Raw genomic sequence first — 24,642 nt, forward strand, 5'->3', positions numbered from 1 at the left:
TTTTTCATGTTCCATTTGTTTTGTTTTCACACACACCTGGTTTCAATTCCCTAATTACATGTTGTATATTTTCCCTCTGTTTCCCCCATGTCCTTGTCGGGAATTGTTTATTTTGTAAGTACTCGTGCTATGTGTTACTGGTGTGCTACGGGTTTTGTACCCATGTGTTTGTTGTTTTGTATGCCGTTAGTTTTATATATTAAACTGCTCCGGCTATTCACCAAGTTCTGCTCTCCTGAGTTTGACTTCCCTGCCACCAGTTACGCACCCCTTACTATTGGAGGACCAAAAAAAGCTAATACCGGTTAATTGGCCGATGTGTGTGTGTATATATATATATATATATATATAATAATGACAATTACAGCAATACTGAATTAACACTTATTTTAACTTAATAAAATACATCAAAATCAATTTAGTGTCAAATAAATAATGGAACATGCTCAATTTGGCGTAAATAATGCAAAAACAAAGTGTTGGAGAAGAAAGTAAAAGTGCAGTATTTGCCATGTAGAAAAGCTAACGTTTAAGTTCCTTGCTCAGAACATATGAAAGCTGGTGGTTCCTTTTAACATGAGTCTTCAATATTCCCAGTTAAGAAGTTTTAGGTTGTAGTTATTATAGGACTATTTCTCTCTATACCATTTGTATTTCATATACCTTTGACTATTGGATGTTCTTATAGACACTATAGTATTGCCAGCCTAATCTCAGGAGTTGATAGGCTTGAAGTCATAAACAGCGCAATCCTTGAAGCACAGCGAAAAGCTGCTGGCTAATGCAGGAAAGTGCTGTTTGAATGAATGCTTACGAGCCTGCTGCTGCCTACCACCGCTTAGTCAGACTGCTTTATCAAATATCAAAATCATAGACAATTATAATATAATAACACAGAGAAATACGAGCCTTAGGTCATTAATATGGTCAAATCCGGAAACTATCATTTCGAAAACAAAACGTTTATTCTTTCAGTCTAAATATTGCTGTTACATTGCACAACCTTCAATGTTATGTCATAATTATGTACAATTCTGGAAAATTAATTACAGTCTTTGTAAGGAAGAAATGGTCTTCACACAGTTCGCAAGAGCCAGGCAGCCCAAACTACTGCATATACCCTGACTCTGCTTGTGTAGCGTGGTTCGTTCTGCGTTGTGTACTTTTAATCAGGACACTGCCACAACTGGAATTATGATGGTTGAATCATGTTTATCGGTCCTGCACACGAAGAGACAACACACAATAGGTTAGCCCTCGGTGCAGTCACAGCTCTCGGGCACCTTGCTAGCTGAAGGTCCGGCAAAAGAGCGGGAACTGCATACATACATTCAGTGCCCATCAGCACACTATACAATACAGTTAAAATTATATACAACATATTCGGAACAAAATAAAAGACATACCTGCACACGAAGAGACAACACACAATAGGTTAGCCCTCGGTGCAGTCACAGCTCTCGGGCACCTGCGTGACCACATAGCAACTCACTCAAACACGGTCCCAAATACTCCCGAGTTACAATAGGTACCCTAATTAGCGAGCTTGGTGAAAGTTAACATAAATCTTTATAATTGTTCACATTGTAACAAACCCTATAATTGCGTAACAGCACTTTATGTAACTTTACCACAGTTTTATATTGCCAAATTACGGCGCCAAGGACAACATACCTTGCTAGCTGAAGGTCCGGCAAAAGAGAACGATAACAGGGTCCGCAAGTACGGATAACCCGCGATGGACCAAACCAAAATATACAAACTTTTACAATTAGGTGTATTTACAATATAGATATCAAAAAATGTTTGTACACTGAAAAATAACATTAACTATGCTGCTGTAATTAAATAAAGAAAACACATTGAATTATTATTATTGTTATTAACTTATTAACATCCCCTCTTGACCTGGCCTACTTGAACTGTCCTTGCGTGCAACTTGGTGCATAATCTAGGGGAACAACATCACTCTACTACATTCACCCCCACTGTTTTACACTAGATTATAGGCACAAAACAAAACCCATTACCTCGAAGGTAACAAAGCAAAGAAAGAAAAATAAAAAAAATAAAAATTCACACCCACAGAGCGACGGAGTAACCCAGTGTAGTCCCTTAAGTCTAGACCCACAAATGGTCGATCAGCTGGAAAGCTATCCCGCGAAGGATTAGGAAAAATAAGAGGTAGCTAATCCCTTATTCAACCGTATACAAAAAATGCCAAATACATTTTATGCTGATGAACTACACACAAAGTTACATGAATTGTCAAAAATATTAGACCAACCCACCAATCACTCTAAGACCCAGTTAGGTTACCATATACACACAAAAAAATGAAAAGGTAGACAATATCCTACCGTCACTGAGAAACCAAGAACGGTTTAATTTCCTGTGTAAACATAGTTTGGATTAACCTATTCACTGGCTTAATAAATCTACCTAGTCTAGTCCGAACACCCTCACCCAAAAACCTAGCAGGAATGTCACGGACAGCACTAACCGTGCTCAGAGGTCTAACCTCAGGTTGGGGAATACTACAACTCGGCCTATCCGGAGCCAGCACACTTTCAGTTACAGACTCAACACTAGTAATGTCAGACGACTGATCAGAATCCTGGTAGATTGCCACAGACCACACTGACAAAGCATCTTCAACCAAGTTAACATCTGTCACAGCACCATCCCCACTGAATGGAGTTTCGCCATCAGAACTCTTGTAGGCTTTGGAAATCTCTCTCTGGTCCACTTCTACTGAGCACACCTCACTCAAGGGGACGTCATATGGCCGTTCCACTTCACTTCCATCAACTGGGACTACACCATCTTCTTGGAATATCCTCCCAGAAGACTCAGGAAGGCTTGCTACCCAGTGGACAGTCCTTGCGTCACTCCCATCCATTTTGCTGGACGCTGCAGACATCTCAGAGAACACGTCACCACTCGATAGATATCCGTGACTCTCAGGTTCCTCCCATGAAGGCAAAGGCAGAAAGTTGACTGGCATAATCAGGTTCCTATGCACCGTCTTGATGCGCCCAGTGGTAGGGTGCTGTATACGATATGTGTTCAGTGAGCTGTTCTTCGCAACAACTATGTACACCGCACTGTCCCAGCGATCAGCCAGTTTCTTCTTGCCCCTCTCTCCCTTGTTAGCAAGTAGAACTCTGTCTCCCTTCTCTACCGAATGACCCTTCGACCGTCTGTTGTAGACCTCGGCTTGTCTCTTTTGTTGCTTACTTGCATGCTGCTGAGCCAATGTCATGGCTTCTCTCAGATCCTCACCCAAAGACTGGACATACTTATCCACATCGACCGTGTCCCCATCCAACAGCACACTTTCAAACATAACATCTACTGGCAACCTAGGGGTGCGTCCAAACATCAAGAAGAAGGGTGGAAACCCAGTAGTCTCGTGAACAGTGCAGTTATAGGAGAATGTCAATGTGTTCAACATCTGAGGCCATTTAGCCTTGGACCTTGCTGGCAGAGCTCTAATCATCCCACCCAGCGTGCGATTTAGACGTTCTGCTTGACCATTCCCCATGGGATGATAAGGTGTGGTGTGGGACTTTCCAACACCAGATAACTGAAGTAATTCTGCAATAAGTGAACTTTCAAAGTTAGCACCCCTGTCAGAATGGATACAATCAGCGAACCCATAAACGCAGAAGAAATTATTCCAGAGAACACGAGCCACAGTCTTAGCAGACTGGTTTGGACACGGATACGCACATGCCAGCTTAGTAAAGTGATCAGTCACTACTAACACATCAATAGACTTGTTGTTTGAATCTTCTGCAGTCCAGAAATCAATACACACAAGTTCCAAAGGTGCCGTTGTCACAATGGAGACAAGTGGAGCTCTTGCTTCAGGCTCAGGTGCTTTACTCAACACGCATCTCTTACAGTGGGCCACGTATTCCTTGACATCCTTTTCCATAGAGTTCCAGTAAAACCGCTGTCTCGTAAGCCACAATGTGCGCTGCTGACCCTGATGACCAGCATCATCATGAACTCCCTTCAACACAAGGCCTCTCAAAGACACAGGTACAACATACTGGAATATTTTCTTCTTACTCACTGGGTGTTTTGAGACACGATACAGAATCCCTAACCGCGTGGTGAGTTTTCCCCACTGTCTTAGAGTATAAACTGTTTCATTAGCTTCAAGGACTCGCTCTCTCCTAGATGGGCGCCGGCCTCTATCTACAAAGAACATGACTCTGCTGATGACAGGATCCAGTGACTGGTTATCATACAGCTCCTTGTGTGTAAAGACAGGTAAAGGGTTCTGACCCATGGACATCAACTTCTCAAGGTGCTGCGCATGTGAAATGGCCCTCACCGTGGCACCATCATCCCATCGGCGGTGAGCATGGAGGACAGCAGACACCTCTTCACAGGAAACCAACCCACTGACATCGTCTCCAGCTCTACTTAACTCACTCCCAGGAGCCATAGACGTTCCACAGCCAGCCTCGGGCTGTTCACAGGAGAGGCGGAACATGTCTTGAACATCATCCACTCGAAGACCTCTGGCTTCCTCCAGCAGGACATCATATGGAATTCTTGTCAGTCGGTGCAGAACTGTGGAGCGGACAAATGGCTCTCTGCTCAAAGCATCAGCAACGACATTCTTGGGACCTGGTATGTACTGGATATCAAAGTCAAAGGGTGCCAGCTTTGCAACCCATCTCTGCTCGCATGCATCAAGTCTCGGCTTTGTAAGAATATATTTGAGTGGATTGTTGTCGGTCCACACAGTAAACTTATGCCCTCGCAGCCAATGGCTGAATTTATCATGAATGGCCCATTTCATGGCTAGAAATTCCAGCCGGTGAGCAGGATACTTGGATTGTGCATGATTAAGAGATTTACTAGCAAAAGCTATTGGCCTGGCTATTGCCGTTCCATCTTGCACTTGGGATAGTACAGCTCCCAAACCACTAGTAGATGCATCCACAGAAAGTAAAAATGGCTGAGAAAAATCTGGATGAGCCAGCAGGGCCTGGTCAACTAATGCTGATTTCAAAGCTTCAAAAGCGAGTTGACATTCGGCAGTCCAGTCTGCAGCAGTGAGCCTGCGAGAGGGACCAGGCCTTCTCCTACCCTTGCCTCCCCTAGGCTTCTTCTGACCTGTAGTTAGCTGAAACAATGGCCTAGCAACCATGGAACAGTTCTCAATGTAGTGCTGATAGTATACTACCATACCAAGAAAAGAACGGATTTTGCTAGGAGACGGAGTGACACCATCAGCCTCCATCATCTCGCTCTCAGTCACGTTCAAAATAGTTTGAACTTTAGCAGGGTCAGTGGCTACACCCTCCTGAGAAATGATGTGACCCAAAAACTTAACAGACCTCCTCAAAAACTTGCACTTGGACGGAGACAGTTTAAGATTGTGCTCCTGCAACCGCTGAAAAACCATCTCAAGTCTCTGCAGACTCTCTTCCTCAGTCTTAGCAAAAACCATCAGATCATCCAAATAACAAAGGAGACTTAGAAAGTTTTGGTCACCAAAAATGGTCAGCCTCATTCTCATAAATGTAGCCGGGCTGTTGCAGAGGCCCTGAGGCAACCGATTGTACTCGTGCAGGCCTAAAGGAGAGGAAAAGGCCGTGTATTTCTTATCCTCTTCATGCAGTGGCACGTTATAATACCCTGACGTCAAGTCCATTGTGCTGAAGAAGGCATTACCTCCCAGCGCGGCCAGTACATCAGCCTGATGAGGCAGGGGATGAGCGTCCTTTACAGTGCGGGCATTTAACCACCTAAAGTCAGTACATAGGCGCAAGTCCCCATTCTTTTTCCATACCAGCACCAATGGTGAGGCATACTCACTGCTTGATTTTCTGACAATTTCCTTGACCTCCATATCATCCAGTGTTTCCCTGAGTTTTTGGTAATGAGCTGGAGAAAGCCTACGATAAGGTAATCGAAATGGGCGGTCATCAGTCAGCCGTATGCGATGGCAGAACCCCTTTGCCTCACCACAATCTAGGCTATGTCTAGAGAACACTGTGTCATACTTCCCAATTAAATTGACAAGTTTATCCTTCCAGAACTGTGAAACTGGACACTCCTCAACAGACAGGCCTTGAAGTCCAAGATTGCTCAGTGTACTGTTGCCATGAACTACACTGCCACCAACTGAACTCTTAGCTGTCAGACTGCCGTGTGAGCTGTCACATTGAACTTTAGCCACGTTCTGGTAAGCTGCTTGCTGCTTGACATCATCAAAATCCTCTAATGCAATGCAAGGATACACATCCGCCACTTTAGCATTTCGTCTCAGGGTAACTGGTGATGTTGTTGGATTCACTATCTTCACAGGTAGCCATCCATCCCCCCACAGAGGCGTAACTACTCTCCCCACTAGTATGTGTCGATTCACACAACGAGACGTGCTGGGCTCGACAACAACAGTACTGCCCACAGAGAGTTTTGTCTTTGGGGGTAGGCGGCCCCACACCAGATGCTCACTCATGGGTTGGAGTGTTACTGCTCTCTTCAACTTAATGGTGCCTACTTTATCTGGGATAGAGTCTCCTCTCCATCTCTCCAGATTTGACAGGAGACGCAGGAAGTGGCTGTCATCGCACTGGCTAGAGGAACCTGGTGTACCCACCACCCGCCAGTAGCTGTCATTTGATTTGAACTGTCTAATCAAAGACTTCAACACATTAGTGCCCACAATGAGTTCATCAACCTGCCCATCTACAATAAGCACTGGGACTACATAGCTGAAACCATAAAGCTGAATTTTTAAATCACACATGCCCACTGGGCTAGTTTGCTTCCCACCACAACCCACCAGGATAATATCTGAAGGAGCTAGAAAGTTCCCCTCTACCACTCCTGCCTCCCTCAACCGAGGTACAATATCTGCGGTCAGAGTAGTAGCCATGGAGCCACTATCTAACATCCCCTTCAGCTCAACTTTATCCTGTACTAGCACGGAGGTGTAAAACAAACTGTCATTCTGCGTAATTCTCATTGTGTTCTGAAAAATGACTGTGTTGTTCTTGGGTACTGACTCACAAAAGTAAGAATAAACAGATTGGATATCATCATCAGTGGAGGAAAAATAAGACTGCCCCACATTGCCCTCCTCAGAATGGAGGCATTCTAGTTTTCCTGAGATCTGCCAGTCTGTTCACATCCAGGGCTCTGTCGCTGCCCAGCCTCACTACAGTCAAAGCTCATGTGGCCCGGAGAGAAGCACTTGAAGCACAGCTGGTGCATCTGACAGTGAGCTTTGGTCCAGTGATTAGTGCTTCCACAGACGGCGCACTCACGCTGACGTTTGTGGAACTGTTTACGGGGCCCTCTGTTCACAGACTGAGTATTGCTGACCAGAGCCTTCTCTAACAAAGTCAAAACCTTCTCTAATGTCTCACCCTCAGATATAGATGGTGCCTGGTCTGGTTCACGGCCACCTTGAGAAAAGGATGACACCTTAGGTCTGTTCACAGGACCCACTCCCTCCTGTGGGGAGTCAAAGACGGCAGCCACCTGCTGTGAAAGTTGTGTTCCACATGCTTTACGTTCCCTTAACAGTTCATCCAACTGATCCTGTACCTCACTGGCTGTCCAGTCACGAATGGGTTTGCTCTTGAACACTTGGGCCAACTCTCTATCAGGACAGTTGCGTACAAACATGACTGCCAACTCTGAGCACTCATTGGGTAGGGTCCTGCCCTCACTCACAAGGTACTGTTTGGCTGTCTCTGCAGCTTTGTTAAGCCTAATCCAGAAATCTATTGGACCCTCATTAGCATATGGTTTGATTGAATAGAAATCAGCTAATGGCATACCTGAGCAGACAGTATCCCCAAAGTGTTGCTTGAGAACACTGAACACCGCCTTAACATCTGTGACAACAGGGTTGTTACGCATCCAGACTTTGGTCACATCCCGTGCCCTCCCCATGAGCCTAGACATCACCTCCCCAACATTCTCAGACCCAGTGTAACCCCTCTTCTCTAAGTAGACTCCCATTAACTCCTCCCACTCCAGGACAGAGTACTTATCTGAGCCATCACCCCTAAAGAAAGGTGGAGGACTAACATCGGACTTCACAACCAGATTCAGCTTGGACGCATCAATAAAGGTTGACCCACACTGCTCAGGCAGGGGAACCTGCTGGGGTTGGTGAGGGGGACAGGCAGGAGAAAGACTTGAAACCCCAGACTGCAGTAAACTTGCTCTGATAGATTCACCTATCTCTGAACCAATCTGCTTAATAATGTCACTAAGCTGACTCGGAGGCGTCCCATTATCACTGAGGATTGTGGATGATGGTACATCAAAAGACAGAGGTGGGATACCCTGGTCAGGTGGAACAAACAGCCTACCCCTCCCAGCGCTTGCAAACTCAGGACTAGCAAACGCTCTACTCCCAGGAGCTGACTGTACACTTGGTGTAAATGCAAGGACACCCCTCCCTCTACCCACACTAAAATCCCCAGCATAACTCAATCTATGGACTTGAGAGTTTTCCATGGCTCAGAGCACTAAAATACAATGTAATTTACTGCATTCAAATACCAAAAAAAATTGCAATAAACAAATTCATCAAAAACATACAAATAATCACGAATACCTGTATCTAATGAATATGCTACACTCACATTCACTGTTTACAGTATATATTAGCTTACAGCAAACCATCAACAAATGCGCATGCGCAGGTCGTGCGCCTCAGCCACATGCACAGCTCCCGGGGGTCGGCTCGAGCTGACCAGTCGGCAGGTCACGGCACCAGTTTGTAGCGTGGTTCGTTCTGCGTTGTGTACTTTTAATCAGGACACTGCCACAACTGGAATTATGATGGTTGAATCATGTTTATCGGTCCTGCACACGAAGAGACAACACACAATAGGTTAGCCCTCGGTGCAGTCACAGCTCTCGGGCACCTTGCTAGCTGAAGGTCCGGCAAAAGAGCGGGAACTGCATACATACATTCAGTGCCCATCAGCACACTATACAATACAGTTAAAATTATATACAACATATTCGGAACAAAATAAAAGACATACCTGCACACGAAGAGACAACACACAATAGGTTAGCCCTCGGTGCAGTCACAGCTCTCGGGCACCTGCGTGACCACATAGCAACTCACTCAAACACGGTCCCAAATACTCCCGAGTTACAATAGGTACCCTAATTAGCGAGCTTGGTGAAAGTTAACATAAATCTTTATAATTGTTCACATTGTAACAAACCCTATAATTGCGTAACAGCACTTTATGTAACTTTACCACAGTTTTATATTGCCAAATTACGGCGCCAAGGACAACATACCTTGCTAGCTGAAGGTCCGGCAAAAGAGAACGATAACAGGGTCCGCAAGTACGGATAACCCGCGATGGACCAAACCAAAATATACAAACTTTTACAATTAGGTGTATTTACAATATAGATATCAAAAAATGTTTGTACACTGAAAAATAACATTAACTATGCTGCTGTAATTAAATAAAGAAAACACATTGAATTATTATTATTGTTATTAACTTATTAACATCCCCTCTTGACCTGGCCTACTTGAACTGTCCTTGCGTGCAACTTGGTGCATAATCTAGGGGAACAACATCACTCTACTACATTTGCACAGAACGCAAGAAGTGACATATTTCCCTAGTTAAAAGAAATTCACGTTAGCACGCAATATTAACTAAATATGCAGGTTTAAACATATACTTGTGTATTGATTTTAAGAAAGGCATCGATGTTTATGGTTAGGTACACATTGGTGCAACGACAGTGCTTTTTTCACAAATGCGCTTGTTAAATCATCACCCGTTTGGCGAAGTAGGCTGTGATTCGATGATAAATTAACAGGCACCACATCGATTATATGCAACGCAGGACAAGCTAGATAAACTAGTAATATCATCAACCATGTGTAGTTAACTGGTGATGTTAAAATTGTTTGTTTTTTTACAAGATAAGTTTAATGTAAGCTAGCAACTTACCTTGGCTCCTTGCTGCACTCGCGTAACAGGTAATCAGCCTGCCACGCAGTCTCCTCGTGGAGTGCAATGTAATCAGCCATAATCGGTGTCCAAAAATGCCGATTATCGATTGTTATGAAAACTTGAAATCGTCCCTAATTAATTGGTCGACCTCTAGTATGTACGTACGGTCACTGTGGGGACGACGTTGTCGATGCACTTATTGATAAAGCCGTTACTGAGGTAGTATACTCCTCAATGCCATTGGATGAATCCCGGAACATTTTCCAGTCTATGCTAGCAAAAAAGTCCTGTAGAGTAGCATCCGCGTCATCTGACCAGTTCTGTATTGATCGAGTCATTGGTACTTCCTGCTTTAGATTTTGCTTGTAAGCAGAAATCAGGAGGATAGAATTATGGTCAGATTTAACAAATGGAGGGTGAGGGAGAGCTTTGTATGCGTCTCTATTTGTGGAGTAAAGGTGGTCTAGAATTGTTTTCCCCTCTGGTTGCACATGTGACATGCTGGTAGAAATTAGGTCAAACGGATTTAAGTTTGCCTGCATTAAAGTCCCCGGCCACTAGGAGCTCCGCTTCTGATTGAACATTTTCTTGTTTGCTTATAGCCTTATACAGCTCATTGAGTGCAGACTTAGTGCCAGCATCGGTTTGTGGTGGTAAATTGACAGCTACAAAAAATATAGATGAAAATGCTCTTGGTAGATAGTGTGGTCTACAGCTTATCATGAGATACACTAGCTCAGGCGAGCAATTCCTCAAGACTACCTTAATATTAGACATCTCGCACCAGCTGTTATCGACAAATAGACACACACCCCCACCCCTTGTCTTACCGGACGTAGCTGTTCTGTCCTGCCGATGCACGGAAAACCCAGCCAACTGTATTTTATCCGTGTCATCGTTCTGCCATGATTTGTGAAACATAAGATATTACAGTTTTTAATGTCCCGTTGGTAGAATAGTCTTGAATGGAGCTCATCCAGTTTATTCTCCAGTGATTGCACGTTGGCCAAAATAATGGATGGTTGAGGCGGGTTACCCACTTGCCGACACATTCTCACATTCTCCGCCCCCTGTATTTCCTTCTTTTCTTCATGCGAATGACAGCATTATATCTTTCGCTTCAGAAACATTTAAGAAAAATTATTTGTCCAGTTCGAGTTGAGTAATCGCTGTTCTGATATCCAGAAGCTCTTTTCGGTTATAAGAGGCGGTAGCATCAACATTATGTACAAAATAAGTTACAAACAATGCAAAAAAAACACAAAATAGCACAATTGGTTAGGAGCCCGTAAATCGGCAGCTGTTTCCTCCGATTCCATTCCAATCAATGTATTTCTAGTGTGCATGCATGTGTATTTTTTATGTAAATTCTTTCTTATGTGTGTGTTATGTATTGTGTCTTTCTCTTTTGGTTCGGTACTGTCTGAAGACTTTGAGGGAACAGATGGTCGCCAGACAAAATAATAACAACAATAAGGTAGCTAAGCCACTCGAGGCTCGTTCACATTGCAAATTAGCCCAGGGCTAAGAGCCTCCTTAGCCCTGTGCTAAGAGAGATTTTAGCGCGGGGCTAAGCGAGTGTTCACACTTGCACATTCTGAAGTGGGCTAGCACCAACTTTAGCCCAGGGCTTGCTGGCCCTTCTCTGGAGCAGGGTTAGTGTAACCGATGTGAAATGGCTAGTTAGTTAGCGGTGGTGCGCGCTAATAGCGTTTCAATCAGTGACGTCACTCGGCTTTTGTGGTGCGATGCGTAACGATGCTTCGTGGGGTGTCAGTTGTTGATGTGTGCAAGGGTCCCTGGTTCGAGCCCGGTTTGGGGCGAAGAGAGGGACGGAACCTACACTGTTACATTAGCACCAACTTTTCGGAGTTAGCCCCAGAAACTCAGTGCTAAAACAACACCTAGAATGCTCACTGTCCAATCACAAATGTGACACTTTCACTTAATTGACATATGCTTGTGATGCCTGTAATGTGTTCTGCACGTAAATTCATACTATTTAATCATTGAGTGGAGAGAGAACAACTGTGGTCGAGTGAGCAGAGGACAAGTGCAGACCAGCGTGGTGGGCACAAATTAAACTTGAGAGCTTGCGAGTGTGACTTTGAGGAAGCAGAACTGAATTTCCGCATAATGCTGTGTCCCAACATGGATGTCTTTTCTCCCTGTCACCCCAATTTTCCAGTTTGCTCTCACAACTAACGGGGAAATTCTAGCCAATGAACATAGCCTGTAATAGTCTACTGAAAAACGCAATTGGTCAGGTTTTTGGATCAATCACAGCTTGACTGCTCTAACCGGATTTTTGACAATAGAGATGAAAGGGGACTGTGAAAGGTGAATGATGGCTGAGAGAAAGGATAGGTGGCAGCTAGACAGCCCGCCTTGCCGCTTTGTGTACAACGACTCCCATTGTTAGGGCGGAGAGACATGTGTCTTGTCAGTATATCTATGATCTTTGGTACCGTCTTTGCCCGCCGATCTAGTTAGAAAGAAAGGCCTCCTGTTATGTTGGCTTACGAACAGTGAAGAGAGTTGTAGCTGTATGCACTGCAGTGTTTTAAATGCCAAAGGATGGGACATGTAGCTGATCAGTGTAAAGGACAGAAAAGATGTGTGGAGGGAAACATGATTATGGTGAATGTGGAAGCAATGTTAAGGTTAAGTGCTGTAATTGTGGTTTCGACATTGAAATTGAAGTAGGGAGTTATTTGGTCTTCTGTTATTAACTAGATGAACGTCAGGTAGCTAACTAGATAACGTTAGATAACTAAGTTGGCGATCTATTGTTTAGCCATGTGATTTAACCAAAGCTGCTGTCTATCGGTTAGAAAGATGTTTCTATATTGAATGTATGTGATAGTCATTGCTAAATAATATGAGTAGTGTAGGTAAGGGATGAAGTGAACCTATAGGAGGATAGCTCTCCACGAGCTGGGCTGGGCATGAGCTAACTGCATACTGTTCAGTACTGAGCCATGCTGACTGACAAGTGGCATGGATAGGTACAGGGCAATTCCATGTTAACAGAGTGATGCTGAGACTAAGATTGTTCACTTTAAAATGCATGTCAGACAAACCAATGATGCAAATGGTTAAAAGTAGTCCATGTGCATAGAGTTGTATTGTTGTTTCACTCTGAAATCATTGGTTTCTTTTTGACTTAATCTGAGATCAGCATCACTCTGTTACAGTGGAATTGCCCTATAGCTCAGCTCAGCTCAGCCCCACATCTTGTTATCACCTATTTGGCTAAATGATTAACCATAGTTGCCTCTTGATACAGCCAGCACAGTCTTAAAATAGACTGTTGTCTTGAATGAAACATTAAGATGTTAAAACATTTAAACTCCAATTGAACTCTGTGACATTTCCTGACATCTTATTTTCCTCTCTCTCTCTCACTCCAATTGTTCTCAGGAGACAGGTCAGTGCGTGTAGAGAGAACACATTTGACCAGGTGGAGTCAGGCTTCTACTTCATCTCCTTGGCCACTTACACTACCAATGTCTATGGATTGAACAAGGATTTTATGTTGGGACTTCCAACTCCACACTAAATCTAATTCCATCTCCTGTATTGTTCTGCCCTCTCTATAGATTATGCTGATGCCCCACTGTAAGAACCTGGAGATTTTCACTGGTTCTGAGGGAGGTGACGTGGCCACAAACAGTGCCTGGGACACCTTCCAGCGCTACCTCTGTCTAGAGAACAGCCAGAGAGGGTGGTCAAGACATCTGCCGCAACTTCATCTTTAGTATGTCAGCTCTGCTGTACCTGGGAGCTAAAGGTATGGCACCGCACTGCCAACAGTCATGTATGCTTAAACATACTTGTATGCTCATTTATGTTTTTCTTAAAGCGGCAATCAGCAGTTGAAACAATAACAAAGTGTACTCCCCACCACTGTTTGATAAACTGAGGGATGGGGCTGGAGAAATGTAACCACTCTCAAATTCATAGACAGAGCTATGGATGCAACAACTGACCATCGCGCCTCCTAAAACCCCATTGGAGGAGACGACCCCCGGTTCCTCGCCTCAGACCTCCTCCAATGGGTTTCGAGATGGATGCGAGTGGAGAGGAAGTGAGGAGTTGAGCAGAGATCAATTGTGACAGAGCTCATGTCATTGTTTTAGTTGGAATCTTATGTTGAAGGATACATTCATTCTGTTTGCACTTATATCTTTGTTTTACCTGTGCTCTTTCCACAGATGGCTCTGGCTTGCTGATGTCATCTGATCTGATGAGACTCCCTATGTGATTTGGCTCCTGTATTACTGACTGTATTCAACAACAACAAAAAACATCCAATGCCAAATATAGATCATTTGGGATTCTGTAATTGATAGACGATGGTGTCAAATCCAATTCAAAAGCATGAGATGGCACGCACGAGCAAGATGCGCGAGCAAACACTGAGTTAAGAGAGAAGAAATGTGGTCCAGCGAGAAGAGGATGGGTCCCCTGCACAGGCCAGTCAAGAGTGCAATTTAAACTTGCAAGTGCGACTTTGAGCAAGCAAAACATCATTGTCACACATAAAAATACATCTTAAACCGTGCATAATGTGTTAATAAATGTCTTATTACTTGTAACATAAGTTGCGTGTAAGAGACAGAATGTTGGTCGCATGTTGTGTTTGTCCGTTAGCCCATGGCTTTGGAATACAAGTGTGAATCCTTAGCCCAGGGTTAAATCATAGCCCAGCCAGGGTTAACAATGCTTGTCTGGGGCTAAGAACAATGCAGTGTGAAAAGGCCTTCAGAGGCTCATCTCAAGCTCTTTCTAATACTCAAATGCAAACAATCCAGTATCGTCAGTATTTGTATCTATTTAACTCCACTAACCCCTGCACTCTTCCTCAGTTTCCAGCGAATGTTTACATAGGCACCCTGCCTACCAACCAACCAATTGTCACCAATCATAACATTGTTGGGACAGAGTCAGACACAAATGTAAGACCATATTTGCATGTAAACATACTCTAACTTTTATCTAAAATGTTGTGGGTTTTTTTTGCATAAGTTTCACATTAATGCTTTTTATATAAAGAAAGTATTAAATTACTGTGGAGACAATTTGAGTAGGAATTTAAATATAAACTGAAAATTACATTTATATTCAAACTATAAAAGTATTTCCAAGTCATAGGAAAGCATGTGTGTCCACTAACCACATCACTCTGTTCTGTGAAATGGCTGCTGGTCTCAGTTTCACGCAGACTGTAGTGATACAGACCAAATATATCGAGAGATCTCACACGCAACACACACACACACACCATAGCACAACATATCCAATTTCCCATCACATTATCTCAGGCTCAGTGCAGCACATCATAACGTCCTGTAAAAAGACACCAGACATCCATTACCTAGGTAGTGGGAAAAATCATCTACACAGACAGTAACTGTAGTCTATGACCTGTCTGTGTATGCTAGAGTCCTGTTACACTGGCCTCCATTCTAAAAAGGTTTCATGTTAAAGAAAACAATACATGGTGTGATATTCTACTGGGAAAACCACACATGACATTCACCTGACACACCAACCCGTTTAGGTGACCTTTTACCTCAGGCAATTACGGAAATACTTATTTGCAAATATTATGTCAGCACCTAGCACTCTCTGTTTGTTTACTCTATGTCCGAGTTCATTGAGCTTGCTGTCTTGTTTCTCACATAGGTCAGGGAGAATTCAGAGGACAGTGCTAAGTATGGGAGGTGAGCAAGCGCCTGAATGCTCAGCTGAAAGAGTCTGAGAAGAGACACCAGGAGGAGAAGGACTGAATGCAGGTCAGTGTTCACCAGATGTAGAAGAATATTCATCCCCCTTTTTCTCTCCCTTATTCATCTCCCATCCTTTTTTTAACTCTACTTATCTACCGTCTCATCGGTCTCCCTCTTTCTTTTCCCCATCCCTCTCTCTATGATCATTTTGTTCTTCGTTCCACTGTTATCCAGTGTCATCTCAGAACACAGTCATTAGTTCCAGTGTCATCATGATGCATATGTGTTGCATAATATTACATCCCAGTCCACAATTGAATATGCACTGATTAAGACATTTGAACTATTTCCTGACCATTACTGTAACTAGATGTAATTGGGAACTTTACCTCTCTGGCTCCCCCTGCAGACTGAAAGCGGTGAGTTCAGCCGGCGTCTTGACAACCAGTCGAAGCACCTGCAGCGAGTGGAGGGGTAGGCGGAGGAGCAAGGTCAGAGGCTGGAGGAGTTTAAGCAGCTGCTGGGAGGCATGGAGCTGGAGGGTGTTGTCCTGAAGGACAAAATGGCCGCCAGCGAGGCTGAACTGCTGCAGCTGAGAGCAGCCAAGGAGGGGGGGGGGGGGGCAGGAGAAAAAGGTGAGGTGAGGAGGCTCTGTCGCCATAACACATAGTATCTCATATACAACTCTACATGAGAATACAACAATGCAGTCCTCAGCAACAGACATTGTAACATTGCTAATCTAGCCTACAACGTTCATGAATTGCCATACTCGAAAGTCCAAAGTTTGAAAAGAGTATACAGCATATTTTTTAAGATACTAAAAAGGATACTGTATACTCCCTTTAAAATTTGGACCCATAAATATGGCAAGTTCATACAGTGTAGATGTGATGGTAATTATGTTTATGTAACCACTGGGTCGTGGTGTGAGAACTGAGGAGCTGGAGAAGGAGCTGGCTGTCCTGAAGGAGAAGATCCATCATCTGGACGATATGCTGAAGAGCCAGCAGAGGAAGGTCTTCCACATGATCAAACAGGTGAGAACACACACACACACACACACACACACACACACACACACACACACACACACACACACACACACACACTCGGATGCACGTACACGCATGCGGCAGATACACATGCGTACACACACATACAGTGTGTTCTGAAAGTATTCAGACCCTTTGACTTTTTCCACATTGTTACGTTACAGCCTTATTGTAAAATTGATTACATCCCCCCCCAGCATCAATCTACTCACAATACCCCATAATGACAAAGCAAAAACAGGTTAAGAGATGTTTGCAAATGTATTAAAAATAAAACTGAAATATGACATCACTATTCAGACCCTTTGTCATTATGGGGTATTGTGTGTAGATTGCAGAGGATTTGTTTTTAAATCCATTTTAGAGCAGGAACAAAATGTGGAAAAAGTCAAGGCCTCTGAATACTTTCCGAAGGCACTGTACAACACACAAACCCTGCATGCGTAGCAGCCATCAATGGGGAAATGATATTGAGATGGAGGGAGTAGAGGGATCCTAATTGCTTTGGTTTGTAAAGGCGGTAGGGGAGTTATTGTAATCCACGCAAAACTGTTTGCTGAAACAGAATACTCATCATGAATAAGTGATGATATATCCTCTTCTGTGGTTAGTGAATGTTAGTTTTCCTCTGCAGTATTTACTGTGGAAAGAAACAGTATGTGAACCCTTTGGAAATACTGTACCTGGATTTCTGCATAAATTGGTCAAAACAGTTGATCTTCATCTAGGTCACAACAATAGAGTCTGCTTAAACTAATAACAAACAATTATACGTTTTCATGTCTTTATTGACCACACCGCATAAACATTCACAGTGCAGGGTGGGAAAATTATGTGAACCCTTGGATTTAATAACTGGTTGACCCTCCTTTGGCAGCAATAACCTCAACCAAACATTTTCTGTAGTTGCAGATCAGACTTGCACAACGGTCAGGAGGAATTTTGGACCATTCCTCTTTACAAAACTGTTTCGGTTCAGCAATATTCTTGGGATGTCTGGTGTGAACTGCTCTCTTGAGGTCATGCCACAGCATCTCAATCGGGTTGAGGTCAGGACTCTGACTGGGCCACTCCAGAAGGCGCAGTTTCTTCTGTTTATTTACTTTGGTGTTTTGGGTCGTTGTCCTGTTGCATCACCCAACTTCTGTTGAGCTTCTATTGGCGGACAGATAGCCTTATATTCTCCTGCAAAATGTCTTGATAAAATTGGGAATTCATTTTTCTGTCGATGATAGCAAGCTGTCCAGGCCGAGGCAGCAAAGCAGTCCCAAACCATGATGCTCCCTCCACCATACTTTACAGTTGGGATGAGATTTTGATGTTGGTGTGCTGTGCCATTTTTTTCTCTCCACACATAGTATTGTGTGTTACTTCCAAGCAACTCAACTGTAGTTTCATCTGTCCACAGAATATTTTTGCCAGTAGCACTGTGGAATATCCAGGTGCACTTTTGCAAACTTCAGACTTGCAGCAATGTTTTTTTTGAACAGCAGTGGCTTCTTCCGTTGTGTCCTCTTGTTTAGTGTTTACGTATCGTAGACTCGTCAACAGAGATGTTAGCATGTTCCAGAGATTTCTGTAAGTCTTTAGCTGACACTCTAGGATTCTTCTTAACCTCATTGAGCATTCTGCTCTGTGCTCTTGCAGTCATCTTTGCAGGACGGCCACTCCTAAGGAAAGTAACAACAGTGTTGAACTTTCTCTATTTATAGACAATTTGTCTTACCGTGGACTGATGAACATCAAGGCTTTTAGAGATACTTTAGTAACCCTTTCCAGCTTTATGCAAGTCAACATTTCTTAATCTTAGGTCTTCTGATATCTCTTTTGTTCGAGGCATGGTTCACATCAGGCGATGCTTCTTGTGAATAGCAAACTCAAATTTTGTGAGTGTTTTTTACAAGGCAGCTCTAACCAACATCTCCAATCTCGTCTCATTGATTGGACTCCAGGTTAGCTGACTCCTGACTCCAATTAGATTTTGGAGAAGTCATTAGCCTAGGGGATTCATACTTTTTCCAACAGAGTGTCACACCCTGATCTGTTTCACCTGTCCTCGTTATTGTCTCCACCCCCTCCAGGTGTCGCTTGTTTTCCCCAGTGTATTTATCCCTTTGTTTCCTGTCTCTCTGTGCCAGTTTGTCTTGTATGTTCAAGCCTACCAGTGGTTTTCCCCCTGTTTCCTGCTTTGCCTTTTCTCCTTTTTCTAGTCCTCCCGGTTATGACCCTTGCCTGTTCTGGAGTCTATACCTGCCTTCCTGACAATTCTGCCTTCCCTGATCTCGAGCCTGCCTGCCACTCTGTACTTCCTGTTCTCTGATCTGGTTATGACCTTTTGCCTGTCCACGACCATTCTCTTGCCTATTCCCTTTGGATTTATTAAACAGCTTAAACTCCAACCATCTTCCTCCTGTGTCTGCATTTGGGTCTCGCCTAGTGTCATGTGAATGTTTAAATTATGTATTCAATATAGACAAGAAATACAACTTCTGTGTTATTAGTTTAAGCACACTATGTTTGTCTGTTGTGACTTAGATCAGAATAAATTTGATGACCAATTCTTGCAGAAATCCAGGTAATTCCAAAGGGTTCACGTAATTTTTCTTGCCACTGTAAGAGTATTTGTTTTGTGAGTGTTACAGCTGCAGACCTCACGGACAGTGATCCAGGAGAGAGATCAAGTGATCAGGGATGCAGAGGAGAAGGTGATTTTCTGGAAGCTGAGGTCCGTACTCATACAGCTATCTGTGTTGTGGTGCGTGTGCATGTTTTTGAGGGATAGGTTTCCCTCTCTCTCGTAATTACTTTTCACCCCTCTCCAGAACACAGAGATGCGTGACCAGATAGAATACTTCCTGGAGGGTCAGAAGCCCTCCTCTCTGCCCACCAAAGAATGGAAACCCAAACCCCATTGTCTACAGGTGACAACACCATCTTCCTGTCTCTTAACTCTATAGGGCCGATTTCCCGGACACAGATTAAACCTATTCCTTAGTCCTGTGCTAGGCCTGATCTGTGTCTTGAAAACTGGCTCATAATAGTTCTCCACATGTGACTCATCTGTCTAGGAATTCAGTCAGTGTGTGAAGGTTATTTTCATGAACAACGCAACAGCAATACAGTATAATTTTGGAGGATAGAAAGGAGGTCCAAGGTATTGGAAGAAAATCTATGTACACCTTATGTCTTACAGTATATTTCAGATTTTTTGCCCACAGTAAGCTGATAAAACCTTCAACAATGCATGGCAACAAGTCACTTCCTTTAATCAGTCATTGAGGTCAAGGCTTGGGAGAGGGAGAGAGAATAGTATGTGAGTGAAAGTAGTCTGTCTATGCATGTACAGTGTATTCGGAAAGTATTCCGACCCCTTGACTTTTTCCACATTTTGTTACGTTACAGCCTTATTCTAAAATGTATTAAATTGTTTTATTTCCTCATCAATCTACACACAATACCTCATAATGACAAAGCAAAAACAGGTTTTTATGTTTGCAAATTAATTTTAAAAAATTAAAAAATATCACATAAGTATTCAGACCCTTCACTCAGTACTTTGTTTTAGAACTTTTGGCAGAGATTACAGCCTCGAGTCTTCAAGCTCTGTCAAGTTGGATGGGAAGCATCTCTGCACAGCTATTTTCAGGTCTCTCCAGAGATGTTCGATCGGGTTCAAGTCGGGGCTCTGGCTGGGCCACTCAAGGACATTCAGAAACTTGTCCCGAACCCACTCCTGCGTTGTCTTGGATTATGTGCTTAGGGTTGTTGTCCTTTTGGAAGGTGAACCTTCACCCCAGTCTGAGGTCCTGAGCACTCTGGAGCAGGTTTTCATCAAGGATCTCTCTGTACTTTGTTCCGTTCATCTTTCCCTTGATCCTGACAGCATGATGCTGCCACCACCATGCTTCACTGTAGGAATGGAATTGGCTAGGTGATGAGCGGTGCCTGCTTTCCTCCAGACGTGATGCTTTCTCATGGTCTGAAAGTCCTTTAGGTGCTTTCTGGCAAGCTTCAAGTGGGCTGTCATGTGCCTTTTACTGAGGAGTGGCTTCCATCTGGCCACTCTACCATAAAGGCCTGATTGGTGGAGTGCTGCAGAGATGGTTGTCCTTCTGGAAGTTTCTCCCATGTACACAGATAAACTCTGGAGCTCTGTCAGCGTGACCATCGGGTTCTTGGTCAGCTCCCTGACCAAAGCCCTTCTCCGACCTCATGGCTTGGTTTTTGCTATGTCATGCACTGTCAACTGTGGTACCTTACATAGACAGGTGTGTGCCTTTCCAAATCATATCCAATCAATTGAATTTACCACAGGTCGAATCCGATCAAGTTGTAGAAACATCTCAAGGATGATCAATGGAAACATGATGCACCTGAACTCAATTTTGAGTCTCATAGCAAAGAGTCTGAATAGTTATGTAAATGTTTTTCTGTTTAAAAAATATATATATATATATGGTTCATTGTGATTTGGTGCCTGATATACACTAGATAAACCCCATGGTAAAAAAGCACTCCATTCCCAGTTCGATCATTACTTCCTTGCTTGAGGCATAACTGTATTTGAGACTGTTTTAAGTGCGATTTCTTTTCTCAAGCTATATCTAGAATTGGGAATTTGGCCAATACATGTATATTGCACCTTTTTAAAACGGGTGGTGCCTGTTTTCTAGTTCACCCTAGGGAGAGACAATCAATATAAAAGCAGTGCAGCTCTGTTGTCACTCAGTCACACTTGGAGTTTTCAGCACCCAGATCCGTAGCCTAGTTAACCAGGATACCTCTGTTTTAGGGTCCATACAATAGGTCGCATTCCTGTGTTTGCAGTGCACCTTACACACAGAGGCATTTCGTTTTTTGTTAACATTAAAATGTAAAATGTAAAATTAAGATGTCTCTGATTTAACCTACTTGTTTTTCTCTGACATTAGATGGAGATAAAAATCCATAGTTCAAATTTGTAGAATTATGAGTTATGATTTTTTTTTTTATTACTAAACGTAATATTGTGCACATGTAATGTCCTCTTTATACCTAACTTACCTCTGTCAGTTATTAACCAAGTAGATAAATGGTTATACTGAAAAATACAACATGCTGTTATAATGCTGCACGTGGTGGCTGTCGGATGTACAGTATCAATACAATTAATAATAGAAATATGTCTAAATCTAACCTGCCTTCTAAGCATAAATATGCAAGTGGCTTACAGTTGTCTCACCTCCCAAGATTAGAGGTTTTCAGTCTTTGGCCTTGATGGTATCATTTTAAAGGGGTAGTGCGTTAAATTATCATTGCACCCTGCATGTATACTGAATAACTACTGATGATTATGGGGTGTCCCCCAAATGGCACCCTATTCCCCCTTTGTGCCTTGGTCAAAAGTAGTGCACTATGTAGGGAATATGATACCATTATGGACACATCCAAGGTGTGGTATTATCCTATATATTAGTAACCATTTTGCTGTCTGGTTTAAGAGCTCTTATTTTATGAAACAATTGTTATTTTTCTGTTACAGTAATGGGCCCTTTTACAAACCAAGCATATTTAATGTGAAAACTACCCCTCTGTCTATTGTAGATAGAAGCATTGTAGTCTGTCTTTGTTTGTCAAAATAACACTTTTTAACGGTTGAAAAAAAGTTTCCCTCCTTTTTCTATCCCAGATATTAGATACTTTGAAGAATCTCAAATATAAAATACATTTTTGATTTATTTAACACTTTTGGTTACTACATGATTGTCACGCCCTGACCTGAGAGAGACTTTTTTTTATGTCTCTATTTAGGTTTGGTCAGGGTGTGATTTGGGTGGGCATTCTATGTCCTTTTTTCTATGCTTTGTATTTCTTTGTTTTGGCCTGGTATGGCTCTCAATCAGGGACAGCTGTACATCGTTGTCGCTGATTGGGAGTCATACTTAGGCAGCCTGTTTTCCTTTGGGGTTTGTGGGTAGTTAATTTCTGTTTAGTGTTTTGTTATACCTGACAGAACTGTTTGGATGTCATTTTCTTGTTTTGTTCAAAGTGTCTCGATTACAATTAAATATGAGCACTCAACACGCTGCGCCTTGGTCTACTTCTTCAGACAGCCGTTACAATGATTCCATGTGTTATTTCATAGTGTTAATGTCTTCACTATTATTCTACAATGTAGAAAATAGTAAAAATAAAGAAAAACCCTGGAATGAGCAGGTGTGTCAACTTTTTACTGGTGCTGTATATTTTCATATCAGGGCGCACGATTCCTGGCACAGTGAAATTGCAATGTTAAAATAAAAATCTAAAATGGAAGAACATATTAGCCTGGTAAGCCAAAGCAATTTTTCTGGTCTCAGGCAACTTACTCAACACGAGGCAAAGTTACTCATCACATGTGCATGGTCACTGAACCAATTCTCCCTGGTTAATTGTTTGCATGATGAGTAACCTTGCCTGCTACCTGAAAAGTTGCATTGTCTATAGGCTTTGGTTTAGCAGGCTAATGTGCTGTTCTGATGTGCAGAAGACAGTAATTAGAACCCTGTCGGTCATCAGGGTTTTTTAAAATTAAAAACTGGTTAATGTGGTGGGCGTGGCAATATGCGCGGTCGGCCAGTCAGCACAGCTGAATTTGAGAGAAATTTGAGAGACCTCCATCTTGGCAGTGTAGATACATTTTAAGCCAATTTCCTGCAATATACAAACGTGTCCATGGAGTTAAGAGAAAATATTGCAGTTTTAAAGCTAATTTCCTGCAATTCTATACATTTTGCCATTGCTAATTGTGTTTTCTTTTTCTAACCTTTTGCTCAGTGCAGATGTTGCCTGTAATCCATGGCTTCTGGTTGGGATATGTACAGTACATTCTGAAAGTTTTCAGACCCCTTCCCTTTTTCCACATTTTGTTATGTTACAGCCTTCTTCTAAAATTGATTAAATAAAAAAACAGTCCTCATCCCTCTACCCACAATACCCCATAATGACAAAGCAAAATTTTTTGCAAATGTATTATAAATAAAAAACATAAATACCTTATTTACACAAGTATTCAGACCCTTTTCTATGAGATTCGAATCATCCTTGAGATGTTTCTACAACTTGATTGGAGTCCACCTGTGGTAAATTCAATTGATTGGACATGATTTGGAAAGGCACACACCTGTCTATATAAGGTCCCACAGTTGACAGTGCATGTCAGCAAAAACCAAGCTATAAGGTCAAAGGAATTGTCCGTAGAGCTCAAAGACAGGATTGTGTCAAGGCACAGATCTGGAGAAGGGTATCAAAAAATGTCTACAGCATTGAAGGTCCACCAAGAGTTTGGAACCACCAAGACTCTTCCTAGAGCTGGCCGCCCGGCAAAACTGTGCAATCGGAGGAGAATGGCATGGAATTCCAGATGGACAACCATCCCTGCAGCACTCCAGACGGAAGCCACTCCTCTGTAAAAGGCACATGACAGTCCGCCTGGAGTTTGCCAAGAGGCACCTAAAGACTCTCAGGCAGTGAGAAACAAGGTTCTCTGTTCTGATGAAACCAAGATTGAACTCTTTGGCCTGAATGCCAAGCGTCACATCTGAAGGAATTCTGGCACCATTGCTATGGTGAAGCACGGTGGTGGCAGCATCATGCAGTAGGGATGTTTTTCAGCGGCAGGGACTAGGAGACTAGTCAGGATAGAGGGAAAGATGAACAGAGCAAAGTATAGAGAGATCCTTGATGAAATCTCCTCCAGGGCGCTCAGGACCTCTGACCAGGGTGAAGGTTCACCTTCCAACAGGACAACGACTCTAAGCCCACAGCCAAGACAGCGCCGGAGCGGCCCAGTCAGAGCCCGGACTTCAACCTGATCATACATCTCTGGAGAGACCTGAAAATAGC

The 24,642-nt window shown here is 43.0% G+C and overlaps 1 protein-coding gene and 1 long non-coding RNA gene across 5 annotated transcripts; both read left to right on the top strand.

Moving 5' to 3' along the window:
- Window positions 1-12,487: 12,487 nt before the first annotated feature.
- Window positions 12,488-14,971, top strand: LOC115176093 (uncharacterized). The gene is made up of 5 exons (XR_003872160.1): window positions 12,488-12,629; window positions 13,413-13,452; window positions 13,592-13,782; window positions 14,207-14,497; window positions 14,861-14,971. It is a non-coding gene; the product is annotated as an uncharacterized LOC115176093 (long non-coding RNA).
- A 1,381-nt stretch (window positions 14,972-16,352) lies between these two features.
- Window positions 16,353-20,190, top strand: LOC115176092 (tuftelin-like). 4 transcript variants are annotated; one of them, XR_003872159.1, is made up of 4 exons: window positions 16,353-16,764; window positions 19,414-19,504; window positions 19,602-19,700; window positions 19,998-20,190. XR_003872159.1 is itself a non-coding variant. In XM_029735900.1 (4 exons), exons 1-4 carry the CDS (start codon window positions 16,720-16,722, stop codon window positions 19,998-20,000), a joined length of 255 nt encoding a protein of 84 aa, XP_029591760.1. In that variant the 5' UTR covers window positions 16,353-16,719; the 3' UTR covers window positions 20,001-20,190. The 4 variants fall into 4 exon arrangements, 2 of the variants coding, with proteins under 2 accessions (XP_029591760.1, XP_029591762.1); XR_003872158.1 differs by having other exon boundaries at window positions 19,422-19,504; XM_029735900.1 differs by having other exon boundaries at window positions 19,397-19,504.
- Window positions 20,191-24,642: the final 4,452 nt, after the last annotated feature.

The sequence above is a fragment of the Salmo trutta genome, chromosome 36 (genome assembly GCF_901001165.1).
Source record: "Salmo trutta chromosome 36, fSalTru1.1, whole genome shotgun sequence".
Classification (NCBI taxonomy): Eukaryota; Metazoa; Chordata; class Actinopteri; order Salmoniformes; family Salmonidae; genus Salmo; species Salmo trutta.

Bases quoted from the DNA above. Each gene is read 5' to 3' on its own strand.
- LOC115176092 (XM_029735900.1), top strand. From the start codon at position 16,720: ATGCTGAAGAGCCAGCAGAGGAAGGTCTTCCACATGATCAAACAG. The intron at 16,765-19,396 runs GTGAGAACACAC...TGCCACTGTAAG, and splicing joins TCTTCCACATGATCAAACAG to AGTATTTGTTTTGTGAGTGT. The intron at 19,505-19,601 runs GTCCGTACTCAT...ACCCCTCTCCAG, and splicing joins GTGATTTTCTGGAAGCTGAG to AACACAGAGATGCGTGACCA.